This window comes from Penicillium diatomitis (genome assembly GCF_028827545.1).
Source record: "Penicillium diatomitis strain IBT 30728 chromosome Unknown utg000011l_segment0_segment0, whole genome shotgun sequence".
NCBI classification, from domain to species: domain Eukaryota; kingdom Fungi; phylum Ascomycota; class Eurotiomycetes; order Eurotiales; family Aspergillaceae; genus Penicillium; species Penicillium diatomitis.
Window position 1 is genome coordinate 46,307 of NW_026623183.1, and position 22,610 is coordinate 68,916.

General features: G+C 49.7%; 6 protein-coding genes across 6 annotated transcripts; 2 read left to right on the forward strand and 4 right to left on the reverse strand.

Annotated features, from left to right (window-relative positions):
* Positions 1–196: 196 nt before the first annotated feature.
* Positions 197–1,452, forward strand: N7539_007702 (ferric reductase family protein; the record flags this gene model as incomplete). Its single annotated transcript, XM_056937303.1, has 2 exons — positions 197–514; positions 568–1,452. Coding segments are annotated over 2 exons (1,203 nt in total), but the record flags the coding sequence as incomplete, so codon positions are not given.
* Positions 1,453–3,007: 1,555 nt separating this feature from the next.
* On the reverse strand, positions 3,008–3,706 carry N7539_007703 (uncharacterized protein; the record flags this gene model as incomplete). The annotated part of the gene is made up of 1 exon (XM_056937304.1): positions 3,008–3,706. One exon carries the CDS (start codon positions 3,704–3,706, stop codon positions 3,008–3,010), a length of 699 nt encoding a protein of 232 aa, XP_056787169.1.
* Positions 3,707–3,897: 191 nt separating this feature from the next.
* On the forward strand, positions 3,898–6,455 carry N7539_007704 (uncharacterized protein; the record flags this gene model as incomplete). Its single annotated transcript, XM_056937305.1, has 4 exons — positions 3,898–4,174; positions 4,712–5,776; positions 5,835–6,276; positions 6,338–6,455. The coding sequence occupies 4 exons, from the start codon at positions 3,898–3,900 to the stop codon at positions 6,453–6,455; spliced, it is 1,902 nt and encodes a 633-aa protein (XP_056787170.1).
* A 1,323-nt stretch (positions 6,456–7,778) lies between these two features.
* N7539_007705 (uncharacterized protein) lies at positions 7,779–9,826 on the reverse strand (the record flags this gene model as incomplete). The annotated part of the gene is made up of 6 exons (XM_056937306.1): positions 7,779–8,446; positions 8,514–8,857; positions 8,909–9,018; positions 9,076–9,327; positions 9,383–9,605; positions 9,657–9,826. The coding sequence occupies 6 exons, from the start codon at positions 9,824–9,826 to the stop codon at positions 7,779–7,781; spliced, it is 1,767 nt and encodes a 588-aa protein (XP_056787171.1).
* A 2,036-nt stretch (positions 9,827–11,862) lies between these two features.
* gta1 (glutaminase GtaA) lies at positions 11,863–14,323 on the reverse strand (the record flags this gene model as incomplete). Its single annotated transcript, XM_056937307.1, has 7 exons — positions 11,863–11,932; positions 12,004–12,139; positions 12,199–12,342; positions 12,402–12,604; positions 12,667–13,690; positions 13,765–14,057; positions 14,130–14,323. 7 exons carry the CDS (start codon positions 14,321–14,323, stop codon positions 11,863–11,865), a joined length of 2,064 nt encoding a protein of 687 aa, XP_056787172.1.
* Positions 14,324–18,345: 4,022 nt separating this feature from the next.
* anxc4 (annexin ANXC4) lies at positions 18,346–21,424 on the reverse strand (the record flags this gene model as incomplete). Its single annotated transcript, XM_056937308.1, has 2 exons — positions 18,346–18,642; positions 18,764–21,424. 2 exons carry the CDS (start codon positions 21,422–21,424, stop codon positions 18,346–18,348), a joined length of 2,958 nt encoding a protein of 985 aa, XP_056787173.1.
* Between the last annotated feature and the right edge of the window lie 1,186 nt (positions 21,425–22,610).

The window sequence follows — 22,610 nt, forward strand, 5'->3', positions numbered from 1 at the left end:
GCAACCAACGGCAAGTCCGGATAATGTGTATGGGGCCAGTATTTGTGTCGCAGTACTGTTGCTCGTAACACTTAACCTCATCAAGGCTTTGATTCGCAGTATCGCCAGTAGCCATCTGGTGGTGGATTTGATTAGGCCAATGGTACTTAGACATGTTGTCTACTCGTGTTATTTTCGCCGAGTTCCGGGGCTCAGATCATCTTCCAATGGACGAATACTCGGATTTCTCACGCTGCTCGGCATCAACGGATTCTGCAATACGTTCAAAACGTACGATCTTGAGGACGCTGGTCAAAGAGCAGCGCGTTTAGCGCTTGTCAACTTGATACCACTTTTTCTCGGAGGCAGTCATGACTTTGCGGCGCATTCACTAGGCTTTTCGCTCGATGTCTACAGTTTTCTTCATAGGTCATTCGCAGTGGCCGCGCTCCTTGAAGCAGTTATTCATGTTGCTATCGTAATTCGAACCACTTCTACGTCTCTGAATATTGACATGAATGTGTACGGCATAGTGGTGAGCAAGTGTATTGGATGTTTAGAAATCGTTGCCCCAGCTAATGGACACAGGCAGCGAGTATACTCTTATCCCTTTTCGTTCTTCCTTTTGTCCGGAGACGAGTTTACGAAATCTTCCTCGTCGCCCATAAGGCATGCGCGATAGCAGTTGTCTACGCTATTTGGCAACATACTCGCTCTGCTCCTGGGTATATCTGGCTATTCTCGGCACTATACGCGTTAATTTTGACCTTGACAGTCATGATGCAGTTTCTCCGTACTCTGTATCAAAATGTGACAGTAGAAAAAAGTCTCGCGAAGGTCAACATACAATGCTACCCTGGCGACACTACGCAGCTCAGGGTACTCTTACCTAGGCCATGGAAAGTGCGTGCTGGGCAACGAGTCAATTTGAGCGTACCACACGTGGGAATTCAATACGCCTTGCAATCACATCCATTCACAGTGGCATGGTGGGAAACTGATCGTCAAGGAAAAGCAAGATCCTTTACAATCCTATTACGTCCACAGTCAGGTTTTACCCAGAAAATGGTGGAAAGACTCCGACCCGATCATTCGTACAAGGCTTGGACAAGCGGCTTATATGGGCCGAAGTCTATCAACTGGCATCCAAACAGCAGGATTGGGAATTACGGCCATGTCTTTTTCGCCACCACAGGCATCGGCATTGCGGCCCAGCTACCTTATATAAAAGAACTACTCGACGGCCACCAGAATGCAACTATTACGACTCAAAAAATTTGTCTTATTTGGCAGCTCGATCAGATCGGTGACTGGGAAAGTGCGCGGGACCTACTTCAGTGTTTGGTTAGGCAAGACAACGGATACGTAAGTTTTGTTCCGAGTGTCGCCCAACACCCAGTACCGTTCAACACTTCTTACTACGTGATTACGAATCCAGATGCTACGAGTCTCAGTCTACGACGCAATTCATGATAGGCATGACAACGAAGTACACCAATTCGGAGAAAATGGATTAGTAAATTTCTACAGTGGTGTCGTCGATTGGAAGGAGCGGCTAATCGACGAGATCCGCGGTCGCGCAGGATCTATCATAGTTTCGGGTATGTTTGAACATTCTTTTTTCCCCGAATGACGAAGGCTAATACACTTTATTCTCAGTGTCCGCACAGGAGTACGTGAGGAACGCATTTCATAGCCTAGTGAATATTCATGCGGGGGAAGGAGTGGAACTTTTTGAGACAGAGTTTCAGCCCTGGGGAGTGACAATGAGCCAGAGGCAAGCAGTATACAAATCTTGGTTCTAACCTGAATCTCTGGGAACGCCTATGATCATCAAATGCTGTAATTAAAAAGAGTGGTATTGCCGTGGCAAAGACGAGGAATCATTATCAAGCCCTTTATAATTACCGAGAACATACGAGAATGAAAGATAAAGTCTACAAAGAAGACTCGGCATCAATGAGGTAGTTTCATAATCGCGGCAGCCTTTCGCCATACCATACCCTACGCACTGATCCAAAGAGTCTACAAAAACGCGTCGCAGGTGGCACTGGCCTCGCTGGCCAAGACTTGTCCTGGGACCCTCCGACCTTGTTAGGGCCTGCCGACCTACTTTTGGTCCCCCGACCTTGCTGGGGCCTGCCGGTCTTGTTAGGGCCTGCCGACCTACTTTTGGTCCCCCGACCTTGTTGGGGCCTGTCGACCTACCTCTGATCCCCCGACCTTGCTGGGGCCTGCCGGTCTTGTTAGGGCCTGCCGACCTAATTTTGGTCCCCCGACCTTGCTGGGGCCTGCCGGTCTTGTTAGGGCCTGCCGACCTACTTTTGGTCTCCCGACCTTGCTGGGGTCTGCCGGTCTTGTTAGGGCCTGCCGACCTACTTTTGGTCCCCCGACCTTGTCGGGGCCTGCCGGTCTTGTTAGGGCCTGCCGACCTACTTTTGGTCCCCCGACCTTGTTGGGGCCTGTCGACCTACCTCTGATCCCCCGACCCTGTTGAGCTCTGCTGATAAACTCAAGCCGTAAGCACTCTTACGTTCCACGGGCACAGGGCTTTTTAGGGTTACACAGATAGTCTTGGAATGTCATCTTTTTGTCTCGTGCCATGAAGAAAGTAATTGAAATATTGAAATATGGAAACTGTTCAATCATCCTGCTCAATAGGGCTTCCGATTCTAATACCAAGCGGCAGAGTTCTGAAATAGTGTCGTTTTAGACTCCATGCTCCCCCGGGATTGGCTAGTTGCAAGAACTCATCCTTGGCCACAATTAGCAGATGTGAGGTGTACTCTGAGCTTTCTCACCTACACGTAGCAAAGTATCAACTGAATCCCCTCTTCTTATTCTTTGCACAAAGGCTCCAGCTAATCGTGGCAATGGAAATTTTGGCAGTATATCGTTTGCCTCGAGAGATAGAACAGCACGACTGCTGAGGTGAATCAACAGGTTACTGACGTCGCTTAGGTCCTTCTGTTGATTGGACTCAGTCAAAGCATTCTGTGCGCATTGACCAATGTTTGCTTGCGTTTCGTCAGTGACTGGGTGAGCAAGGGCCCAAGGTCACCCCTCCCATGGCCTTCTTACCGAGTTTAATCTCGCCTTGCCAGGTGAGCAAGATATTTCCAAGGTCCACGAGTCCGTAAGAGACCTTCAATACGGCATGAATATATCGAAGACCTTGCAGAACTTCTCTACAAACAGTCGCAACGTCGGCTTGGCTGAAATTAACCGATCCGGCAACACATCCCATGCTGACAGCCATGTGTTCGTACTGGTAGACTTGCTGTTGAACTCCCTGATACGAAAACTCGCTGATCAATGACACAATATTCCTGTGACTGGCAAACGTAATCTGCTGTGTAATGTTCGTATTGGTTCCGTTGCCATCTTTGATCAGATAGATGGGAAGATTTTCACTGTCTTTCAATGCCACAATCCCGGGTCCAGCTTGGTCGATCGTGTAAAGCCTGTGATACTTTTCGGCTGAGATTTTTTTCTGCGATAGACTTCGGTGGACACCAAGGCTTTCTGCGGTTATGGAAGTGTTGATTGCAACATGCGCTGTACCTGGTTTGTTTGGGGTGACCGTAGTTTGCTGCGTATCTTTACCCTGGCGATCAGCTTTGCCAGTAATTTCACCGACCTGACAGGACCCAGCTACAAGCCTAGAGCCCTGTACATTCGACCAAGGTAATTTCAAGGGCAATACTGTTTGCCGTTTTCCAGACATGATGAAGATGCGTAGACGCCGCTTTTGAGCGATGGAATCTGTGGATCCATTTATTGTTTTGAGCGTCAAGTAAAGCAGTTTGACTCAGCCCCACCTATTCCAGAACCAGTGTCGCAAATATCGTTCAAATTTCCGGAGGCCTGCCCCTACGAGGAAGACCCATGGGATTCAGAATATCAACACTTTCCAACATGGACCATGCGGGTGATGATTTTGGAAATCGCATTAATGGCCTCGCGGCAGAGAGACTCCAATTCTTTCAAGGTTGCGCTATAGTGGATCTGTCACATCTCGCCTTTGACACGGTACCCTATCATGAAGACCGGAACTTAGATGACAAGAATGTCGCTAGGATCCTGAAGATTTTCAAGATTGAGGGCTGCGGAAACCTTGAGCCAGAGAACAGAGTCGCTGCATTAGTTGACGAGTCAATTTTGTCTCAGACTCTCGTCGATAGCAACGTCACTCGTGAGTGTCTGTTGGATCCAACAAGCCAGCACAGGCTCTCATTCGCACACAGCGTTCGGCTTCCCTGTATATATGGCAAACATAGACTGAAAGCCGCGGAGTTATTCGGCGTAGAATCATGGCTGGTGGACATATATACAAAGAGTATCTTATCCCTCGTGGTTCTTATTCGGCAATGAAGCTAATACCGTCCTAAAAGGTATACCATTGCAAGCCATCGTTCATTTGAAAGAGAATACAAGTAAAAGCCTCGATCCGTCTGATGGTGAAATCTATCGCGCTATGAGACTCTTTCAAATTCAAGGTGACGCCGCGCGAGCCCGAAAATGGCTCGCGAAATTGAAAACCGATGGCCGCCGAAAAGATGTTCGGAGATTGCAGAAAAACGCAAAGCTATTGAGATGTTTTGACCGTCTACTACCATTCGTTGGACTTTGGAAACCATTGGCGACCACACAGATAGAGAGAATTCTAGCTCTGAGATGTCCGCAGGTAAAGATTCTCCATTTCATGACCATGGAAGTTTCATACTCACAGCATCGCAGTTCATACAGAATTATATGGAGCAGATTTTCTCGCGATGGTCCCACGTTCTCGATGACGATACTGTGCCTTACTTGGACGCTCCATCGGTGGTTCTTCTGGAAGGGCTCATGCCACACACTTCACAGCTGGATCGTTCAAAAATTGAAGATCTGATAGACTCAGCTAAGATTTTTGCACTGTTGAAAGATAGTGGTCAGCGAACTGCGCTGAAAGCTCGTTTGCTGACCGTACCCGGAAGAATCATAACACTCAACACACTTTTTCAAGACGCGATGCTTTTTGAGGGCCCATCAAAAGCTCTGCGTCTTCTCTGTCCGCAAAAGTTCAAAGGCTCATTTGCGGACACAATGCTCAAACAGTGGAGAAAACCACTTGATGATACTCCTTTACAAGCATCTGAACATAGGTGGACAACGGTACCAAATCCCGCATGTTCTTTCATGTTTTGCTTGGTTCAGCTATGGTTATTCGCAATGCGGCACTTCATCTACCAACCAGAGCCCAGGGGAGACTGTTCTGACGGATTTTCCGTCCGGTTTTGTTTGGTCAAAATGGCTGAACTCGCGGAGCACCTTGGATTCGAATCTAAGCAAACGAGAGACCTCACTAGACATGACGTGTGGGAAATCATTGCGACAAACATATTGAAGTCATTCTCAGAGCAAGGTTTTGCCTTTTATACGAATGACCAGGCAAAAAGATTTGCTGACCAGCTTCGTCGCGTAATTGATCGAAGTCCTGCAGACCTGGAGCTCGAGCACGACGAGCCTGACTTCACTACCGATGACGAAGATCTTGAAGCCGAGTGCAAATTTAATTTGCCATCGAGAAAACAATTCGAAACTGTCAGGGACAAACTCTTTCTGAAACATATTTTCCGTCGAAACGAGCAGAGTTCCAAGTACACCACTCCCCTTGGAGTGGTAAGAGATACTCTGTTCTGCTTTTTAGGGGCAGGGTGCTTCGATGAAATTACAATTCATCTTTTTCGATATGGAAGTGGCGAAGGCGAGTATGCAAATATAAATAAGACAACTGAACCTCCTCAAGCTACAGGTAAGCAAAGTATAATCTGGATAATAATCAGAGAAATGATTGACAGTTCCTTCTCAAGAAACTCCTCGCTCCGAGAGCCAGTATTCGCGAGATCAAGATGAGCATAATAGGCATCCAGACACTGACTCTGACCACATCATGATCGAGGATTATGACCTCGCTATTAGCAACACTGATATGCCTGAACTGAGTCCGACAATCGCTCCTGATACACGCACATGTCATATGGCCCCTGGGTTTGAGGATGCAAAGTGGGTCGGGCCGATGGAAGCAGAAAACGTGATTAGAGTGTCACAAAAATTCTCCGCCATCATGGACACGTGGAACAAGTCAAGCCGCCCGGTCATCGTTTTATACATTGTCGATGTGAAGCGATATTACAAATTCGGCATCTCAGGTGGGGAAAGCCTTAAATCGCTCATTTCCACTTTCATACAAAGGAGTGGTGTTATCATGACCTATGGCGAATATGGCTTTGGCGTACCGGACCTGCACAAAATGTACGACGAACTACTAGAGCAGCGACTTGCACTAGTCTTTTCTGAGCGTCCACCGTATAAGCACCCTAGGCATGATCGCCAAGGGAGTGCACAGGGACTCTTCGATTATATTGAGTCCAGGGGGACAGTACTCGGAAAGCGACAGCATGGCCAAAGTCACAAAATCGACAAATCTCTGAAGAGTGCCGAGGTTGCCGATTCGGAGAGCTTAGAGGAAGAAGAGCTCTGATCGTTTTATTTGTGGATGTGCTCTACAAAAGGAAAAGTGAAAGCTGACGTGTAGCTTGGTTGGAGGAAGAAGGAAGTGAGAGAGGCTAGCTATGGAGGTGTATATATCTTGATTCTACCTGCGTGGTGTGGGTAGCAGATTGTTGAAACGACCAAAATTCATCTTAACACGCCTTGGCCATTCGTACTGATCACATGAGCTAACGTACCTGTTCTGGTTCTCCCAACATCAATATATAGTTAGTTTAATATCTTTTTATGTAAACGAATTGTGATAGCCCTATTTTCACTGATTATTTCCTGGGGAAGATAATTAATCAGTTTTTGCCTTTTAAATAGGTCCAGCCTCATCATATATTCACGTGGACCATAGAATTTTAACCACCTAAGATTGACTATGTTTTCCTTGCTTGCTGGCGCTTTTACGGAGCGATTATGAGAACGCGAAACATCGAGCGAGTCAATTTAGTGTGGCCTGTATGAATTGAAAGAACATGATTTGGTCGCGAGCAACGAAAGCTAATAGTTGAACGCTAGAGAAGATGCCAAAACAAAGCAACGAGAAGCGAGTGAGCTTTTCAAGATGACTTGAGAGCAACTTGACCCCGCTGTATCGACACAAAGATGCCTGATCAGGCATTGAGTTTGAAAATTGGTATTTGAAATGCCGATATAGTGTAATCACATCATGGTAAAGGGTTGAAGAATTCAAGAACCTGCCGACCGCTTTCGCTTTAAACAATTCGATCTCGGCTCCTCGATGGAATGTGCATCGTGAAAATGATTTCGAAGGTCGTTGTCCGCAGCTAGGCTTTTGCCTTTGCAGCATGGGTGCGGGCATTCTAATTTCACAATCGAATGGTGGCTTTCGAAGTGAGAATCAATGTGGCTAAGAAGCGTCGCCTTCGTCATCCATTGTTGGAACCGATTGTCGGGCTCTAAGTCTTCATTGCCCAAGCAAAAGGGACAAAGGCCTGGATGAATCAAAGTATATCGAAATTTCAACAGTCCACATCGAGGCTGGAGTTCTCGCAGATGAGCTGCGCAATGATTGCCCCAATCCTGCGCACCACACACGAAGCTTGCACATAAGTAACAAAATTGAACATATTTGTGATTAGTACGCCGATGGGTCCGTTTTCTTTTTAAAGCTTGCTGATACGGAGCGCCATTCAACGCTTTTCTTTCACACTGAAGGATATGTTTCGCTCTTTGTTGTAGCGGTATTCTACAATTCCTGTCAGTGCTGATTGACTCAGAGCCGAAAGGGTTACTCACTCTGTCACAGCCCTCTCACATCGGGGGCATCGACCATCTCGTGGCTCCAGCCCCGGGTAATAGGCCACCCGCGCTACTGATTTGCATATTGAGAGCATGTCCTCCAGGCATTGTCGACCAATTTCGCTATCAACATTCGCTTCCTTGAACAGATTCTCACTCAAACGAGAGCGTTCAGAAACATATTTTCGGTATATGTCAAAAATAGGTGTTGTATCGCGATAAGGGCAATTGTTCCCGTCCTCATCTCTCTTTGTGTACCGATCGTTGCTTGAACTCCACCATTCTTCAACATATTGCTTTTTAAAACATTGAAGCGCCTTGGCCTTTCGACCGTACAATTTTGCTCTCTCGCCAGTCAGACTCGGATTAAGTGTAGGTCTTAAAGAGATCTTTGCCGATAAATCCTCAATCTGTCGGTTGAGCTCAACGATGTCTGGTCTGCGATTGAACTCTTTCAGAGCAGCCGCACTCACTTGAGTTGGAACATTGGTATCTCTGTGGTTTGACATACTCCGCTCCATATCCCGACATTCGAAATTAGGCTGCAAATTGAAGACGCAGGCCTGAATATCAACGTCTTTGACATCGGACTGATATGAAAGGAAAGACTTTGTGTCTTTTTGACCTAAAGCCTGCCCCCTACTAGCGTCAGATACCTTCGCTACGTTTTGTCAGCATAAATTAAGCCTTTTATCCATCACTCGACGGACGATCCTTGTTTTACTCACAGTTTATAGTGTTGACCACTCCCCCTCGAATACCATGAACGCGCAAGGGATCGTAGAAACCATCTCTTTTCGCCAGACTCTGAAAATGATGTCTCATGGACGAAAAACTTAGGCCGTGTGATGAATCGGGCCCTTCGGGCCTGACCATCCGGAAAAGGGGTGTTTCCTTGATATGATCTGCCCATTCCAGCGTCAATGTGTCCCTGGATGCTGGAGGCTTCACTGATAGCACGTCATGTAGGGTTTCGCAGTTTCTGAATGCTCCATCTGCCACCCCAAGCACAATCACCCAAAACACGAAGTTCAGAGCAAGCACAGGGTGCTCCTGAAGCCAATCTCGCTCACTGATAGAGTTTGTCAGTTTCTGCTCAGTGTTCACAGACGGACTCACTCACACCACTTTGTCGTTCCTATAACGTTTTCCTTTGGTGAATTCCGGGCGAACCGTCACCCAGCGAACGACCTTGTCCCGGCTTTCGTTCCACTTGATGTTGAAAGTCATGTGCTGAAATCCATTTTATATCAATATTCGGTCTGTTTAAGGAGCACAACATCTACCTACCTTATAGAAGAGACACTCATTTGTTCCACGATACGAGCTCGACACTATTATTGCACCCGCACGCTGTGCCGATCCGGCAAAGAGAGATAATAAGCTACCGAACTGCACGCGGGCTCTTTCATGTACATAATCATGATCATCGTAGCCGAAGAGGTGTCTCAGGAGGTACAGGATATCTATTCCCGTTGTTTGAAACTTTTGCCGAGGCTTGGTGTTGAGACCACGTTCAGACGTGAGCGTTGTTTTGATATACTAATTTTCGTTAGGTTCTTGGGGTTAATTGGTTCCCAGTAATCTAGTAGCTTACATTATAGACATCCCTCGTGACCTCCTCTGGTAGACCTTTCGAATTGTCTCTTTTCCACTGTGCAGAGAAAGCTCTGAATATCCCGGTCACAGTTGCTTGGGATGGAAATTTCGATTTTGCGACAACACAAAATTCCGCAAAGCCTTTGAGCATCTGTGGAGTCGGGTCAGAGCCATATTCGCATGGTTCGTCCTCTTTCCCAAGGCGTCGATAGCATTTGAACCTTTCGAGTAGAAGTCAGAACCGAATTTCAGTAAGTTTGCGATTTACCCACAATTCCCATAGCTTCACCGCTGAATTGTATCTATTGACTGTCGCGGGCGCTAACTGTGTTTGACAAATAGCGTTTTTGCTTGCCTCTCTTCTATCCTGGTATTCGGTTGTAAAGCCACGTGACTCAACACGCGCGAAAATCTCCGCGAGATACTTCTCGGAGTCGGTCATTTTGGCGTGACTTGGGATCAGGAGCAAAGCAGAAATATGAGTTGAGAAGGTAAGAGCGGAACTTGCTTATATACACACTGAGTCCTCTACTTCAAAGCATAGGTGATGTACCAGGTACAGATGTACTAGAATTTCTTTCGAGACCATCATCAGAAACGCTAGTAGCCTCTCACCCTCATCACTCCGGTCACCCCTCTTAGTGATATTCTCACCCCTATCACCCACACCCAAGTTTTGTCTTAGTCGACCTCTCGAAGATCATTTAGGGCGCCTTGGAGATTGAGCGCGTTCATGTATTGTGGCTTGAGTACGGCTGAGCGGACGGGAAGCCCTATTTTCCACACCCTGTGGTCGTACGTGTTTTGTAGCACTCAAATTGTGTTCTTCAACCTTTGTTACCTCAATGTATTCCGCATCAACGAATAGGCTTCGTGGCATAGATATACTAGTTAGGCTGTAGGAAAAAGAATATCATACTCAGAAATCACCCCGAATCGCTAGATTAATACAAGACCCAGACAGAAGTACCTATAGACTCGAAACTATCGGTATCTAGGGACCAGCGATTCAAGACGCGCTATTACATAAGATCTTGTTTCCGGTCGAGAAGCCAGCGTACCGATTTATTCGAGGCTCCCTGAATCACAGTCGGGTCATGACCGTCATAAACAACATATTCTCCCGAGCAGCGCCCTCGATTCGTATAGACGTGAACAGAATCTGCTACTAGCGACTGAAAAAACAATGGTCTTGTTAAGAGCTATCTTAGCGGATCAGCCACACCTTACAAGGAATGCATGTTTGGATGATTCGGCCGACGCACCACCGAGGGACCCATAAACCCATAACATTGGATCGTTTCTCTCCTCCTTCCTGATCACCACCAATCAAGTTGTATTTCACCTTTTCTCTTTTCTTTCCGTCGACCATCTCTACGAATAATACAGAGGTAGGAAATACAGAGGTTGCCGTCAGCATATCTACTCTGATGTCCAGAGAAATATAACGGTGGCCATGCATTCGAGACTGGTACTGGCGGTTACGTTCTCGCCGAGGATAACTTCTTCCAGAACGTGCCAAATGCCTAATATCAACGATGTGACCATACAGGGCAAGTTTGAATAGTTATTCACGGCTCCCAACGCTAGCGCCGCCCAAGCCTGCAGCGGCGCTCTTGGTCGTCCATGCCAAATGAACGGATACGGAAGCTCTGGCCCATATAGCGGAAGTGACACCAGCTTCTTTTCCAAATTCCACGGACAGAACATTGCCTCGGCTTCTCCTTACATCTCGGTCGTAGCGAGCGTCAACGCCAAAGCCGGTCAGGGTAAGCTTTAAACTGGGTATTCTCGTGCCAGTGGATCTTGATGGCCCTCGATGCGTCCATTCCCTCGTCGACCCGAGGATCGACTATATTCGTTGATCCCCGACAACGTTCTGATGGGCGTCGGAATGCTGTGGTACGGCTGGTCGGCCCAGGTTTATCTACAATTCTACACGGGATGATGCCTTGAACTGGGGCGAGAGTGGTATGGCGTTTGGCATGTGTTTCGCCTTTATGGGCTCCGGTTGTATGTAAGATAGGTATCTGATTGCCAACCCTAAGAATCACTCGAGATGGAGTTCCTCAGTAAACACTGTCAAGTGTGAACCACGCAACAAAGTACTAAGGGCTTACATTGAATCACTAATGTGGTGACTACGCTTCAGTAAGCGACCATAACAATAATTTATCTCATTCACTGCCAAGCGCAGGTAACCATGCAATAGTAATCTGACAACACTGCCATGCCTCTCCAAACTCCGTGTCGGTCATGCAATATAGCGTTGCATGTCGGTGCAAAACCCAGCAGAAAGTCAAAGAGCGTAGGGGGATCAATCATTGGGTATCAAGACGCAAATCGACACAGTCGCAGGCCAAGAGTGACAATAATTATACCTGGGTAAGATGATGTGTGATAAAACCATCAAAAGCGTGAATGAATCATAAGAGTGAACATGAACACAGCATGAAGGAGAGAATGACATTTGTCCACTTAGGCCACAAGGAGCGGTGCAAATGAACCACCCACCACAGGTCGAGCCACAAAGGTAATACCAGGATAGCTGAACTTGGTCAGTCAACGCTCAAGAAGAGGCGCAAGGCGCTCTCGAAGTCACATTTGGGGGTGACTTACTTTCCACTGACAGTGTCGTAAAGATCGGTCATGGGTCGGTTCGTGGGAGTTTCATTCACCCATTTGGCAAGGTCCTGGATGAACATGTCCCGAGTAGAAGTGCTGGCAATAGCGGCGGCAAATAACTCCCAGTCGCCTGGCATGATGTTAGCTCAACTTCCTCTCGTGTCTGTACGACATCACGTCAAGACCGACCTTTAGTATAAGTGTGACGAGTGTCCAAAGGTACACCGTACTTTTCAGCGACGGTCGGGTAAAAGTCGCTCTGCATCTGGTACACGCTCCGAGGGACCAAGTTCAATCCAAGCTGGGCATCGGCGAAGAGATTGTAGAGAAGACCTGTACATACAACATTAGCACTCATCCTGCAACCAGCCCTAACGAGATGAGAGCCATACCGTGGCTGTTTTCGTCGCCGTACGACAAAGTAGTGTGGGGTGGATTCGCCTTCGAATTGATGCCCAGAGTCTGCCACTGCTTGATGTAGTCGTGGGCGATAGTGGAATAATTCTTAGCGTCGGCGGCATGACCAGTCCGCTCAGCAATGACAGACATGGCTTGAATTCCAATCATTCCCTTAAGTGCCAGGTTGGTTTGGTTGCTAAGTAGATGGTCAGCCTTTTCTGCCCATGGACACTTGAGAATTTCCCCAGAGGAACTCACGCCAGTGATCCCGCAAAGTCATCGGTAGAGATTTGATTGGCCGGATACAAAGCCTCGTCGACCAGGTAGCTCACCCACTTCTTGAGCAAGGCGTAGTGGGCGCTCAAATAGTCGTTATCGTCGGCTTTCTGGGCATAGGCCAAGGTCATAATAATCATGTTGCCACATTCCTCCAGAGGCATGGCCTCGTCTTTACCGTCGTTGTGACCAGTAGCGTTAGGATAGCTTGAGCCCATGTCGTGCATGGCATAGCTTTGAGGATAATAGCCGCTCTCCTGATTGATAAACAAGGGATCCAGAACCAACTTGAGGTATTCAGGATTGGAATACAAGAAGATGGGGTATGCAGGGAAGATAACATCAACCGTGTTCATGTTCCCATCCGAAGAGATTTCCTTCAAAAAAACATACGTCTGATCTGGGGTCCCACACAGTTGAGTAGCGCCAAAGGCTTGTCGAGCTGACAGCGAGGTCAGAGTCAGATAATCTTGACCAGCAGCAGCAATAGAATCTTTAGCGACCATGCCATCAAAAGAATCTGACATATGAGTGGACTCAAGGAAGTCCTTGTGGAAAAAGGTAAGGGCGGCTACGTCGGTATCGAAGTAGCTCTTCCACAGCGAGGGGACAGGAGCATAGCCGGAGGCGCCTTCGAATTGAATCGCCTCATCCTGGGTGAGACCCAGAGAGTAAAGTGTGCTGATAGGCGTGGACGAGACTTTGCCCAAGTTGGATGCAAAGCCGAACACAGGCCAGTCCTTGTTGATCGCGCGGTAGTTCGTGTCGACGCCGTTGGTCAAAGCTCCATTGTTTGTGAATTGTCCTCGAACTACCGAATCCTGACCAGACTGATGGGTCATTCCGTTGGCGGCATCGGTTGCCCAATACCAATTGCCCCAGTCAGCTTGCTGGTTTGTCTCAGAGAAAGCTAATTGAGTTTGTCTGAACACCTTGTGGTATGCGACACCCTCGGATGTTCCATAGTCCCATTGTGCGATAGCAGAGTGGTCACCGGCGACCCATTCTAATCATCATTAGTCCTGAACTTATCCTTTTCTCCGTACATATGCAACAGATAGGTATTTCTGCAGGACATACCGGCGGAAATATCAGCATAAAGTTGTACATCATGCTCATTGCCGTCTAAGGACGAGACATCCACATTCAGATAAGTAAAGACGAGGGACTGGCGCTTGAAATCGTGGGGTGTAAGAGGAGACATGAAAGTGATGTTCATCTCCACCATTCCCCCAACATTCATTGTAAAAATGCTCTTGGTGGACGTATATTCGAATGCAGTTTGATCAACAAGTTTGGTATTTGGCAGACCCATCCAGGTGTAAGTGGTACCGTCCACACGGATCAAACCACACCAGCCAGTCACTTGGTTACTAAACAGACGCCTGTCAGCGAGATTCTCAATCCAGCGATGTCAGGGGTTTGCTTTGATTCTCTCCACGTACTTCCAGAATACAGGCCATTGCCCGGCCAAATATCCACCATTGCCCCCATCGCTGCCGGCATCCTGCCATGTACTCAAATAAGGAGACTTGACGGCCAGTGGCAACGCTGGTGGACGTGCAGGCAAGAAGGTGGACGCAGCGCTCACAGAGGCGACAAGGGACGCTGCCCAGATACCAATGTCGGTAAACCGCATATTGCGTTGTGTGATCGTCGAACGCGACTCGATTCAATCAAGGACGGAAAAGAAAGAATGTGGTACAGAAAAAAGGGAAAAAATGAATGGACAGGATCGCAATGCCCAAGTACTGAGCTTCTGTACGCCTTCAAAGCAATGACAGAATTATCGACCCAAAGACAACCCAGGGGTTTGAAGGAAAGTACGAGAGTTGTCGGACGTGTCGGTGGTTGAGATTCAGGCGCGCAATTGTTTGAGAGCCAGCGCGATGGGCTAGAATATATGCAGGGCCTGCTGGAAATGCAGATGGAATTCTTCGGCAGTGATCGACGTTCTTGTTTACTGGAATGCCACCGATGTTTTTATACTTCGGAGTTCAGGTCATCAAACTCAGTCCGAAAGGGGGGGGGTGGAAGAGAGGGGTGCTTTTTGGAAGGCCCCAGACCTTCATCCGCATGCCACGATTGCCTCTGCTCTCTCCTTTTCCTACAGTGCCATTCAGAATCAAGATCGACGCGTGGAGAAGCAAGAGTGCATAGGGCAGCAGACCTGACCGAATCCAGGCACGGATTGGGATCAGGACGTCTGCTGATCAACGTCAGTATGCAGATGCATTTCGACAACCCGGGGCGGAGAAACATGGGAACAAAACATGGGAGGGGCAGAGCAAGACAGCATTCTGAGCATGGAGCCATGTGGATTGCTCAAGGTTAAGGTAGTAAATACCACAGGACATGCGAGGGGTTGGTAGGGATGAACAAAGTGGGAAAACCATCTGCAGCCGTATAGATGGGGGACTACACCTCTGCGGCGGGTTTTGTTTACGCCAAGAAGGGTACAGGCAGATGAATGATCGATCCCGAAACACAGTCTGGCAAGCGTAAAGAAGAGAAATGACACTTCGAAAATTGAGGTATCGTCAAGGTATCATTGTCTCTCGGGGACTTACCGGCTCTAGGATCGGATGAGACTGGTCAGTCCATATCCATATGTGACCCAGCACAGAAAGATCCGGCTCACCTCTAACTGGTTTAGAACAAGCAGCGGTCCATGCGATGATCGACGTCCAGTGGCGCTGGAAAAGCGGGAGAAACTTTCTTACCCCGGACAGACCTTCAGCAGGTGATAAGGGTTGGAAAAGTCTAGCTCGAACGGCGATCGGAAGGACCCACGAATTGAACAAAAGCACACCAAGGGAGAATCTCAAAGATGAGAGAAACAAATAAGGAATGAGTGACGGGAAAGCACTGGCGAGAGGAACTGTAAGATGACCGACCACGGCGATCGAGGGTAGACCGATAGAGAGCGCAGAGAGAACACAGAAGGATGAGGTCTACATCCAGATCTCATCGGTGTCCATCGAGTCTTTCCGAAAACCGATCAACAGCATGAGCACCGGTACTCAGTAGTACCTGCCTGCAAGATCGACCGAGGCAGAATTCGGAGTCATGCTGCGCTCGAGAGGAAACCACATCCGCGAGTCCAGAACGCCGCCCCCCCCCCAAATTGGAGGCACATGAGACTGCCGGCATGGCTTAAGTTGAAGCGCTTGTCACCTTCCTCAAGGTAGACTTGGTGATGATACAGAAGGGGTCATCAGGATCCAACTACTTTCGGCTGCTTCGGCACTGAGTATGCAATGATGCATACAGCATGCATATTGTCCCAAAGTCTCATCCGAGGGACCAGGCAGTGTCTGAGAGCCGAAGCGGGCTGCGCGACAAAGAACCAGAAGAGCCAGCGCCAGCCCTTGCATCGTGAGGGTTGACACTGCGCGTCAGTACTCGAATTTGTGAGAGGCTTTATTCTGGCAAAGATCGGTACCGCCCTTCGACGTCACTGGACAGCAAGACAGATCAGTGCGGTGGGTATCTTCGACAGATAACCCGCTGAGATGTTTCCACGCGTCAGGGGTATACTTTCCCGTTGGTGATTCCCTTGCCTGAAAGCGTAGGATGGACGTGCTTCGAGTGGTGGACAAGGACCTCCCTTACTGGGAGGGTCTCGTGACAGATCACATTGACGGATACCCATTTAGTATTTACTATTGTCCGAATGAGGTGTGGACTGTGGATGACGGGAGTCGCAAGCAATGAAGCTCGATCCTCGATACCATCTGGATGTGGCACGCTCACCGCAATCAGAGAGCATCACGCATCATGTCTTTTGGGGGGTGCCCGATTGTGGATCTGTTCCTGAGACGGAGTTCAGCTGGCGGGAGGCACCGGTGGGTGGGCCGGGATCCGAGACAGGTACAGTTCGACCATGTTTGTCGTGTCGATCGTGATGATTCGATTTTCTCCGGTCTCTTCTTCCAGGTTGAATCAGTACAATGACGAGTTGTGAGGATAAGCTGGGAGGTGTGGGTGTGGTCAGACTGGCTTGGGGTCGCTCAAGTCAGATGACGAGTATGATCGGTGTGCCAAGTCACTCTTGCGTTGTACATCGATCACTGCAAGCCGTGTGGTTGATGGTTAGGAGTTGATCACAACACTCATCACTGTACTCGTGGCGCGTTTTTGGAGTACCATCCACATGCTCCTCCGCTACATGAGCCGGTCAAGCGAAATTCTGGAATTCAGATATCACTGCCACAAGCCTAGTCCCAGGCAAGCAGACTGAATTACCAGTCTCGCAATAATGAGACCAAGCATCACGCGAGCGATCTGCACGTTCTTCCACCTAGAAAGGAAATCGGATGGGATGGCTTTCATGAGGGCGGACTACGGAGAGACCATGTGACGATCTCCAAGACGGCTCGGAGGCTTTTTAAAAGATCTGCATGTCATCAGTCATGTTATCTGAGGTTGCTCCCCTCAGCAGGATGGATACAAGGTTGGCACTTGGGGAAAAAAAAGAAGAAAAACACCATGTGAGCATGTACAAAGCCCAACAAGAACCCCACATGGATAATCCGCATATCTTCATCGTCTCTTCGATGTCACACTTCATGTCCAAGTACAACCTCACGCATACTGTACAACTCCAAACTACAATCAACAGTATGCATCATTGCATAGTCGCCGACTCGCCGCATCTCCCGCTCTCATAACCCGTCCTACCCCACAACCAAGGCTCTCTTGACAAGACGCACTAAATTATCCACCTACACTCACACGTGGCACTACTTCACTGCTCGATGAGGTAGAGCAGTACACCATCAAGTTCGATTAAGAGCACGGTGATTGAGAAACAAAAAGACTACGAACACCGATCACGATCATGATCACTCGGCCTCCATCATGATCACTGGGCCTCCATCGGTCTGACTCTGATAAACCTTAGCTCTACTGGATACGAAAAGCCCTCAACCTGACTACGATCGTCATCAATATCACAATCACGAGCACCACGCGAGTCAAGCACGAGATCAACACGCAGCAACTCAACCCATCTCACATGGGTGTGTTCATGTTCCACTGCCTAGTGCCTACTACGTAGGTAGCGGGTGTATTAATCGCTAGATTCGCTACTAATCTGAAGAAGACACCGACACTCACAGGGGCAAATCTACTGCCGATCACTGGGATTCTGAACTCTCTGTGGTCGATCATTGTTCTCCCCCTCGTAGCCCTCTTGAGTATCGGTGATGTTCTCAACCTTGGATTCGACTTTTGCGCGCCGAGTGATCACATGCCATTAGTGCAAATAGAGAGAGTTCTGGAAAGGTGGGGTTTGTTGGTGACTCCTCGGCGGCATTGATATACCTACTTTGTTCTCTCTGACTTTGAGTCACTCTCGAGCTATTTTATGCCCAATCATCTCAACGTAATCAAGGACGAGATTTCAGGCTCGGAACCGCTCACAGTAAGTATCCATGGAATTCGTTGGAACGTCAGGTCCATAGAATGAACTGCGCTGGGTATCCCATGTATGAGACAGCATCGCGAAACTGGAGACAGAATCAGGCAGTAAAAAGAATCTTTCAAATGCAGATTGTCAACCCTGCTTTGATCTCGATCCGGTTTTCCCCATTTCACTCTCTTCCCGATATCCACAGGAAGCCAAACAAAAAAGAAACAGAAAAAGAAAAGGAACCATCATCCCGAAGAGCTCCTCGCCAATTCAATACAAAACTCTCCCCAATCACTAGCCGTCGCCGAGCTCATGACTTCCTCCGCAATCGCCTCTTCTATTCGCTCGTTGTATCGTCGCCGGTACTCCGCCTTGACCTGCTCCAGGTGTCGGGGCTCCCAGTGTAATCGTACCAATCGAGAGATTAGCAGCTCGGAGCGTTCGCGACCAGTGCGGCTTTCTCGAACAGCTTGGTGGAGAAGGAGAGCGTCGCGCATGGGTCGATTGATTGCGCCGTTGAGGATGTGAGCGAGGGTTTCTCCCTGTGGGACGGTGAAAGCGCACCGTGGATTAGCGTCCATCGATTCTGCGAGACCTCGGTGGTCTTGTAGGGTAATACGAAGTCCAAGTACAATGAAAATAGAGAGGAGACAAAGTACGTACCACCAAATTCCTCGACTTGGCGATCATTGCCCTGGCAAAGTTCGTCCGGTAGACTGCTTCGTACTCGCGCAGCATCTCTCGTAAATGGGTATCACTTCGCGTGACGATCACATTGATCATGGCCGTTTCGCCTCCCTCGCGAGAAACCAGCGCTCGATGTAGATCCTGCACATCCTGCCGAATCAATCGGTCATCAAGCGGTTCCCGCTCTTCCTGCCGACGCTCCTCCAACGCCAGAAGCACGGCCGTGCGGAATTTGTCCGCTTTCAGCTCGGCGCGCATGCATCGCTCCAAACTATTATCGTAGCGGGGATCCCGGAAGGAGGCCTTGATCTCCCGGATGGCAGCATTGGAGCGCCCAATTAGGGACTCGATCAGGAGTTCGCGTCGAGAAGTGCCGGCCTGGTAGTAGCAGTTCGCCCAGTAGGCTTCGGATTCCCAGCGTCCCAGGGCTGTCGCATAGGCGACTTTGCCAAACGAAGAGTTACCCAGCTTCAGACGGAGGTGTTTGGCGAGGTTGATGCCCTTACCGTGCATCTTTACGCGGTTCTTGTATTCGGCCCGGAGAGTGAGGATTTCGTCGCTTCTCAGTCGAGGGAGGACCTGAATGATGGTCTTGTTGTCGATGGTGCGATGATTCAATGCGTTTTGCATTTCATGCGCGTCGGCGGCGGCATCATAGAACGAGACACGCTTGCTGCGAGAACTACCAGGCGCGATCACTACCATTCGATCGCGCTCATGGTCTCGGTCATGAGAAACGCTAGAGGTGTGCCGATGATGGCGCTTCTCGTCTTTGCGGTCTTTTTCTTTCTCCTTGCTCTTGTCCCTGCTATCTGAGTAACGCATGTCCCTTTCGCTGATCGATGACTTCGATCGACTGTGTCTCTTGCGGCGTCCGGATTCAGAGTTTGATGACCCGCCGCCATCCAGAGGCTCAATGTCCGAGAGGTCGTCGTCTCGTGCCGGCATGACTATCGGAGACGGCATCGGCGAGATGGACTGATACGTTCCACGATAAGCTTCAAGGAGAGGACTCGCTGGAGGATGACCGGCACCCAAACTCTGGCCGCCCACGACCGCAAGGTTGTTGGCCGAAGATACTGATGCGCTATGCGGTCGACCTCGACCTCCGCCAGGCGTGATCTCGATAAATTGCCGGGGTGCAGATGGTTGCTGTGACACCGATCCCGACCCATGGCCGTGTCCGTACTGGACTGGAGAAGGCAGTTCTTGATACTGATAGAGCGGTTCCTGGGTTGGTGGTGGTGGTGGCGGTGGTTGCGGCATCGGTTGCAGTTGCGGCTGCGGGTTTTTCATACTGAATTGAGGTTCACTGCTATATCTATATGGCAAAGCCGATTGGGAATTGCGGGTGCCAGTTTGTTCCACCGTGGAGGCCGTGTAGGGCTGAACAGGAGTTGCTTTGGAGGTATATCGAACATTTGGATCAACCTGAGCATATTGATATTGGGCCGGTTGAGCATAGTACCCGGAATGAGAAGCATCCGTCGTGGAGGAAGAAGCAGCAGTGCGATAGTGCGATGGCGCGTAAGGACCAGAAGATACCTGACCATACGGGAGCTGCGAGGAAACGGGGGTCGCAGGTGCCTCGGCGTAAGACGAGGATGATGGGAATCCACCGGGCATGGCCGACAACAATCCAGCCTGTGACGAAGGGTGCGATGCTGGGGGGACAAAACCAGGGCGCTCGCATTCGGGAACTGAGGCCCAGTCCACGGACCTTGCGTCAGGTTTATCGCGGTGGTCGGGCGCCCCCATCTGTGCGTATTGATATGTGCCTGGTCGCGCGTATCTAGCATGATCGCCCGAGTTGTCCCCGTAGGCCAGCCCGTCATCCGAATCATCGTGGATATCATCTAGCCGAGAATCGCGGCTCAACGGGGATGTGGCTCGAGTGTCGTGTGTTCGGGCAGCATAATCGCGCGGCTCTCTCAAGGTCTCTCGTTGAAGGGAGTCTCGAGACCCTCTCGGGTCCGATCCTCTGAAGGACTCTTTCGAGCTCCTCGGGTCTGTGTAGGCTCGGGGCTCCTTAAGAGAGTCTCGGGAACTTCTTGGATCCGCAAAGTCCCTAGAACCCCTGACTGAATCCTTAGATCCCCTGGGGTCGCGATCAACCCTCGGCCGAATCGGCTTGACATCCCTGTCTTCGTCTGAATGCTCGTATCGAGCATCCTCCCGCCGACGCCGCTCTCGCTGGTCGGCAAGTCGCCTCCGACTATCCTCGGAGTCCGATCTCTCCACATCATACCGGCTCATCTCAGTCGTTCGAGGCACCCGAGACCCATCCCTGGTTCTTTCCGAGTCCGAGTCGCGCAGTCGTTCCTCCTTCATCAATTTGTAGCGGCGATCAATCTCCGCCTCCTCTTCGGAGTCGAAATCTCGTGAAGACTTTGGAGCTTTCGACGACCTGGGCGCGAGTTCAACCGCAGGTGAGCGTGAACGAGGCAGCTCATAGTCCCGCGACGAAGACGACTTGGGCGCCATCTCCACCGCTGGAGATCGCGAGCGTTGCCTTGAGCGCGGCGGCTCTAGATCAACAGTGGTGCTGCGACTGTCACGCGATCGCGGACGCTCACGGATGCGACCCGGTGATTTGGACCGGGTACGCGACCGTGGGTCATTGACTTGTAGGGACATTGCAACTCTCGTTGTCTCCAGTAAGCGTGGCCGCAGGGACAGAGAGGGCGGTGGCTAGAGCTTAAAGGATGCTTGCTTATGTTTTGCCCAAACGAGCGAGGTATGAGGTGTGAATATCGAGCTTGCTCGATGGGCCTTGGGCACGTGAGGACGGGCTACCTCTTGAGCTTTGAGACGAAGCTGTGTGCGCTCGATCTGTGCGAGAAGCGGGGAGACTGGAGTCTAATCGTCGGCCCTCTTGTCAATAGAGTGATGCAGAGGCGGGGAGGCAGCACTCGGCGAGATGCTCGTCCTTTTTGTTGATCTTTGACCCCACCTCTAATCGCAATCGAGCCGCGAAGCTATATGATCGCAACGTGGGGAGCGAGCGAAGGGTAAAGAATGAGCACCACAACAGGGCAAAAGTGAGAGAAAGAAGAGGCCGGAAATTGAACGAGAGATGAGCACCAGTATTTGCACGGGTAAGTCAGTGCGCACACTGTAAGCACCGGCCTGGGCCACATGCGAAGGCCGAAGACACTAAGACAGACCTTGTTCAAGGGTGCACGGCTACAAAGAGCCTCGTCTGCATGGCATGCCCTATAAGGTGCGAGGGGAAATCTGCAGCCCACTCAGTCAGCCCAACTAGATTGCCTGCCATGCATCACTTCAGACGCCTCTTGACTGGTCCATTTGCGGGTGTCCAAGGTTCCCAGAATCGGGACATCTGCGCGCTAAACGGCCCCCAGACGGAGCACCTCTCCCTGAGTAGTGCATGCGGCACAGATGCAGGCGTCTCTGAACGAGGTTGATAGGCTGCCACTCCAAAGGTGAAAGGTCAGCTTACGAGCATCTGCCAAGCATCATGCATCGTTCAGCCGCTCGAGCAAGTCGTCGGACACTTCATTGGGCGCGTGAGTGTCATTGTAATTTCAGTGGGGCCAACCGCCCTCAGCCGAGTCGGTGGAAACACCCAAAGCACTTTGGATGTGGGTTCAAGCATGGTCTATGTACCTCGATGGCGGCTTACGGGCGCAGATACGGAGAGCTTAATAGATTCGAGAACTTATATGACGGGCGAAATGTCTCTGGTCCAGTGTTCAATAGGAAGATGTCGAGGATAGTGAAAGCATGGAAGAATAACAAGCGTCAATGATTTGTTCATTAGAAAGTGAGAGGAAAAGTAGATAGAAGAAGCATCTCAAGG